This window comes from Pocillopora verrucosa, chromosome 2 (assembly GCF_036669915.1).
Source record: "Pocillopora verrucosa isolate sample1 chromosome 2, ASM3666991v2, whole genome shotgun sequence".
NCBI lineage: Eukaryota > Metazoa > Cnidaria > Anthozoa > Scleractinia > Pocilloporidae > Pocillopora > Pocillopora verrucosa.
In genome coordinates this window covers 3,480,478-3,486,879 of record NC_089313.1, presented here as the reverse complement: position 1 = coordinate 3,486,879, position 6,402 = coordinate 3,480,478, and the positions used below count along the sequence as shown (strand labels likewise).

At 37.0% G+C, this 6,402-nt stretch overlaps 1 protein-coding gene across 1 annotated transcript; it reads left to right on the top strand.

Annotated features, from left to right (window-relative positions):
- The first annotated feature begins 418 nt into the window (after positions 1–418).
- LOC136279108 (uncharacterized) lies at positions 419–6,402 on the top strand. Its single transcript, XM_066162556.1, has 7 exons — positions 419–1,105; positions 1,584–1,678; positions 2,489–2,648; positions 4,185–4,251; positions 4,485–4,831; positions 4,947–5,112; positions 5,672–6,402. Exons 1-7 carry the CDS (start codon positions 485–487, stop codon positions 5,890–5,892), a joined length of 1,677 nt encoding a protein of 558 aa, XP_066018653.1. The 5' UTR covers positions 419–484; the 3' UTR covers positions 5,893–6,402.

Sequence of the window (6,402 nt, the reverse complement as noted above, 5' to 3'; positions counted from 1 at the left end):
TAACTTTGATTATACTACTCCGCACTTACACTTACACTTGTTGGTGTAAATTCTGTAAGACACTAACTCAGATAACGGCACGCTGTATGGTAATAGATACATCGTAGTGGGGGGTTTTCGGAAATTGAGACAAAAAAAGCGTTCATTGAAGGTAGCTGGCTATAGCCAGGAGAGAATATCGCTACCTCAATGAGAACTCCAGAACTTTTTGTCCATAAAAAACTTCTTCGAGTCCTTTGAGAAGGTCAAAATCATATTTTCGTTCCATTCTTTTCAAGTGCACGATGTCTTCTTCGTGAATGGTCTTGCATTGCACCCATGCAGTATAAAACAACAAGCTTGCAAACAGATAACATATTATTCTGACTTTTGCATCTGTGGTTTTTTTGTTTATTTGTTTTTTTTGGTTAGATCTGAACACAACTTGAAGTCTGGTAGCCTCAGGGGAGGTTTCTAACCATATCATATCTTGGCGGTGGTAACGATGCATGTTGCAACTCTGAGATTGGTCCTATGTCTAATGGTTTGCTGCGATTTATGGCTTGTCAGCAGCCAAAAGCTTGATTCAATCGATCAATCGGAATTAGTGCGCAAAGCCCGTCAAATCAGGCAACATCGTCAAGTTCGCCAAACGCGTCAACTTCGTCAGGAACAAGATAAAGAAACAAAATGCAAATTCAAATTTGCCTTGCTAGATTTTCCTCCTTACATTATGAACCAAAGTATTAACGGAGGATTTATGAATCAAACCCTAACATGGTTTGTGGACATGGCTTGCTTTGGTAGAGAAGCAAAAGACCCCATAGCTTGCAAAATGGTACCAGTATTTGTTCAAAATCAAGACGAGATGGTGAAGTTGATTAAAAATGGGTCGGTTGATTTTGGTTTTCCAATTCTATCGGATGCAAAACAAAAACTTACGGGTCTAGACAGTGTGACACTTATCCGGGCATTTGTATCATCCGGGTGTTCAATGATTGTGAACTTAAAGCAGTGCAAAGCAGAGTCACGGGAACAGTTACTGACTTCTATTACGTCACAATGGCCGATATTGGCTTCTATCATGTTACTGTCAGGGATATCTGGAGTGATTATTTGGCTCTTGGTAAGAGTTAAGGCTTATCATCGTCAATCTATACTAAGCCTCTAAGCTCTTTAGTCCTACTTAAGGTTATATTCAAACTTATTTGTTACGACTTTAGCATGAAAATAGTTTGAGTAGGAATCGACGGCACCATTTTTGAGTAAACGGTTAGTTAGGCACACCTTATGACCTCACCGAAATAAAAAGCCAAACTAAAATGCCCTACAAGTCATGAAGCTACAAATAATGTTTGTTTGTTTGTAGGTGAAAAAAGACCGTTGCAATGACTCAAACTATCAAATAAGAACATTTTATTCCAAGATGCCACAATTTCAGATACAGTAAAACTGCTACAAACTTTGCGCGTTGTAGCAAGGCCTTAAGTAAGCTTGAAGTGTTTTCTAATCAATTTTATTTACTCCACACTAAACGTCACCTTAATATTAGTTTTTTAATATAGTATTAATTTATTAAACAATTATACCAATTTTCATAACAGGAACACCGTTCAAACGCGGCTCAGTTTTCACCCTCGTTCACGATAGGATCACCAGAAGGCTTTTGGTGGGCAGTGGTATCACTTACAACAGTAGGGTAAGTTGATTTAGATTTGGGTATCAGTGGGATCTTTTTTTCACTGCGCCCTTTGAATACGATCAAAGATAGGCAATATTGTAAAACCCATTTTTTTGTCGAAGTTAACACATGCTTTGGGTTTATCAAAATCTCTACCAGGGTTCCATTCTTGAATTGGCTTCCATTCTTACAAATTACTAGTTGTTACGTGGTATCGGGGTCCTCTCGTTCAAAGTTCTTCACAGCTTATTAACCAAAATGAATAGCAAATAGAAGAGAAATAATTTTCCATTGCATATCTTAAAACTATGTTTCAGGTTTTTTGTTTTTTTTGACATAGTGGATAGTGTAAGGAGAGGAGGGCGGGAAGGGGAATGAGATTCGTCAAATTTAGATGGAGTCATAATTCTTAGCTTAAACACACATACTCTGATTAGTTTCAATTTAGTTGATGGTGATCATTATCGATGGGGCAGGGTATTTATTATGGTACAGGAGGGAGGCAGTGTGGGCTAGTGGTTGGAGTGCTGCATTTGTAATCTGGAGGTCCCAGGTCTAGGCCCTCCACCCTCCGCTACTCACCGGGTTTGTTTACGGTTGCCACGAGTTTAAGAGTTCAACTCCTCGGCTGCGCTCTGTATGTAGGCAAATGCTCAGCCTCTTTCCAGTTGGGATTTTCATTCATTCTCTCATTTATAAATTCATTAATTTGTACTGATCCTGAAAAGCCTCATCGGGGTAGTGGTCAATTAGGTATACATTAAGTATTTTTATACTTAATACACTATCCTCAAAGCGCAAAGATATTTGGTTCCTTTTTCTCACTAGGTACGGTGATAAGACGCCTAAAACCCTCTGTGGACGTGCATTTGGTATAATGTGGATCCTGATAGGAGCAATGATGTTGTCGCTGTTCACCGCCTTATTTACAAATGCTATGCAAGCTTCCCTGAATGGTACGAGATGTAGGGACATTGGTGGCAAAAAGGTTAGTAACCCTAACATGAACACCTAAAACCCTTTGCACCCAAACATCATTATGCCCCTTTCTCCATACTTTTCTCTATACATTTCTTAAGGTGCTGGAAAAAATGTCTTTTTAACAATCCAGAGCTTCTTTATTTGGTGATAATTTCTTTTATTCTCGTGACCTTAATGTTTGATTGAGGGGTGATATTGTAAGGAGGTATATTAGTTAATTATTTTCTTTGTTTCAAATTACATTCTCTACATTTTTCAATTTATCTTAACCCAAGCTTCGAAAGGTTTTTCCCTGAAAAAGTTATATTGCCAATTAATGAAATCCTACCCTCATCCATCGAACTCAGGAACAACTCAAATGCAGCTCGGCCCTGTGACTGAAACCTTTAAGTCACAAGGCCGAGTTATTAAAAGCAGGTTTCAGATAATTCAGGAGTAATGTGAAATCTTATTTAAGATCTGAAAGCTGTAAAAGAAAATTCAGTATAATTCTTTTTGTCGGCACTTATTAGATACTCTTAGAAAAAAATAGAGAAAATTATTCGAAAGAATAAAAGACACCCGCATAAAAATTAGACCCGGATTAGCGCTACTCAGACTTCGAACAGCTGGGCTAGGAATTATGAGCTACCTGAGTCCGAGTTAGCAAGCCATATGGACGAATGAAATTAACATTAAACAATTTTAATTGATTGTCGAAATGGAAAATTGCTCTGGTTTTGTACAACTTCGGATATTATTGGCCCTTTCAATAAAAATGCCTTCACTGTTCCTATTATTTAGGCTGGGTCTTTCTGGAACTACAACTAAAATGTACTTTCGTTGTACAGACTTTTCAGTACTTTACTTTTTGCAAGAGGAAAGTACTTATCATTTGGCACTAAGCCTTTATAGATTGTGCTAGTAAAAGTAGCATATTATACCAGTGGTATTGCTCGATCATTTTTCAAATGGTGCACAAAATTACGCTCGTTTTGAAAATTATGCTACTTTTTATTTAAGTTTACAAAAAAAAGAAACAAACGAAGTCCAAATTATATATTTGGCGTCAATTAAGCATGAAATCTTCTTTATTTTGAAAAACATACTCTGACAAAACAAAAATTAACATTGGATTCCAGACGAGAAGCAGTGACTTGACGAGTCAAAATGTAAGTTTCTCTTTGGCGCCATTTTTTGCCTGTGAAAGCGGGAACTATAAACGATGCAATCTTTACTACGGATGTGCCCAGTCCTCTAGACAACGAACGATTCAATACTACGGTAACCCTCTTCTTCCAATGCATTGAAAACCTGAAAATAGACATGAACCATGGACCGAATTCGAAAAAAATCGATCTTGGAGACCAAGACAAGTCAAGGCTCTGGTATAGTTTCCTTCAAAATAAGAACAAATATCCTCATTAGGCTTGCAACGCTACTTTCATAATAAAAAGCAAAAATTGTACTTGTTTTAAAAATTTAGGTAACAAGTTTGGCCAGAGCAATCTATAAGGGCCCAACTGGCGTATAAAAAATTGTCTGACTCCAATTTACTTGTTAGGTGGGTGTGTCCAACAAGAATCCTGAAACGCATATAGTCGCTATGGAGCTGGATGCAGACTTTGTCAGTAAGTAATTTTTTTCAGGTTGAGAAGAGAAGAATGGTGCGTGCATGACCATTTTTCTTCAGGAACGACTACTAAAGTAAAAAAATAAGCTTGAAAATTACCTTTTAATTTCAGTCATATTTCGTATATTTTTGTATCAAAACTCTAAGGAGAAATTTCTCCCCCGCTTTTTCTCATTATACTCATTAAGAATTTGCGTTGGAGAACTAATCAAATGAATTTTGAATTAACAGAGTTCAACAACCTAAATGAAATGCAAGAAAGTCTTAGCCAAGGAACAATTGGAAGAGTAATGGTGGATCGCAATACTGCATTTCACTTTTTGGATAAATCTGGTTTAAAACGAAACAGGCAGATCCGAATGATTCGTAACATCGATTATCCAATGGAATATTACCTGGCTCACGTGAGCCATGACGTAATGGCGTCACCGAATGACACGAACGATTCTGATGACGAAGTATTGGCTAGAAAAACTAAGCTTTCGGTTTGCGGGGAAAGCCTGAAAGAGTTATCAGCGGATTTGGTTGCAGTTGCAAAAGAAATTGCCAGAAACCAACTTATCCCTGCCGAATTACAGGTAGTTAATTGTTTTTTGTGAATTTTATATATTTCACCACGCACCATTCTTCTCTTTATGTTTAGCATTTATTCCGATGCAATCAACAGTTTGAAAGCTATTTATTTCTTTGTAGACAGCGGATTTGTCCGATGAAATGGAAGGGTTATTCTCCACTGGCTCACAAATGACCAAATTTATTCTATTAGCCTTATTGGGAATACTTGCTTTCCTAATAATCATCAGCAAATTTTGGGAAGTCTACCTCAACTGTAAGCCAACGGTACACAAGAAGAGAAAAGGTAACTGCTTCTAAAATTAATTCATCATAGGTTCCTGCAGAGTAAATATAAAACAGATACCTTTTGAAGAAAACTGTTCTATCTTAATTAGTATCAATCGTGGTATTGGTGTGATTCTATATTTTTAAATTCAGATGGCAATCAAAGGCAATGAGACAGTCACTCGTCTTTCAGTTGGTCAGTCTGTCTGTTAGTTAGTCAGGCAGTCAGTCAGTCAGGCAGCCAGTCAGTCAGGTAGTCAGTTAGTCAGTCTGTCGGTCAGTCATCCAATCAGCCAGTTAGTTAGTCGGTTAGCACGTCCCTCGGATTTTAATCAGAAATGTGAAAACCTTCGTTACATGAAATAGTTCAAATACTTATTGGAAGGTCTGTCAGTCAAATAATAAGTAATTATGTCAGTCCGTTTGTCAATGAGAAAATAGTCATTCATTCAAACGATTAATGACCGAATCAAATATCGACTATTTGTGTACTGACAAACGGAAAGACAAAAGTAATATATTCAGGGATTAATTCAGTGGTTCATTTCTTTAAATGTCCTCTACAATCCTTCTTCTAGGAATGATTCCTAGCAGCAGGAAGATGTCAATGATGCAAAACTTCCTGGATTTGGAGGAAGGACTAAAAGACATAACGTCTGATCTACAAAAAATAAAAGAGGAATTTGAAGGTGCCGCGAACGGTTTGTCTCCTGAATACTCAAGACCAAAAGAACGCTCATTTTTTAATAATATGCTTGATCTGAAAGGAAAGAATAAAAATATTGAAACAATAGTATAACACATAAACAGTTTGTCATTAGTAAACTCAGATAGCATTTTACTCTTCTGAGATTTCCATGGCCAGTGGCATATTTTTAGCTTGAGCAAAAAAAAAAAGAAAGTGAATGTGTCACACAGAGTAGGACACGTAACTGACTTCTTGTTTATTACGAATTGTATTGAATTTTTTTTTCTTCTTTTTTCCTATTTCCTTTTTAATTTCCTTACTTTCGTTATTGAGGCCAACAAACCAATACGTCATGTTCAGAGAAAGGTAGCGAGTGAACCAAGAAGGTTTATAAATTTTCTCATTCCATTGCAATCAGCTTTGGCTGTCTATTGATGAAATAGCTCGCACTATTAACTACAGACTCTACTTCGTCCGTCTTAACGGATGAACAGAATTGTGCGTTAAGAGTGATTACTTCGGTATTTGCTTTTCAGTGCGTAACTTCTGGGTTTGTTTGTTTACACTCTATGGAATTAAATTTTCACAAGTACTAGAAAAAAGCAAGCTTTTGAGAATGAG

What these genes read in the sequence shown, in the direction of transcription:
- LOC136279108 (XM_066162556.1), top strand. Translation starts at nt 485, where the DNA reads ATGCATGTTGCAACTCTGAGATTGGTCCTATGTCTAATGGTTTGCTGC. An exon ending in GCTGGATGCAGACTTTGTCA is followed by an intron (nt 4,252 to 4,484) that starts GTAAGTAATTTT and finishes TTGAATTAACAG; the next exon opens with AGTTCAACAACCTAAATGAA. An exon ending in GGTACACAAGAAGAGAAAAG is followed by an intron (nt 5,113 to 5,671) that starts GTAACTGCTTCT and finishes TCCTTCTTCTAG; the next exon opens with GAATGATTCCTAGCAGCAGG.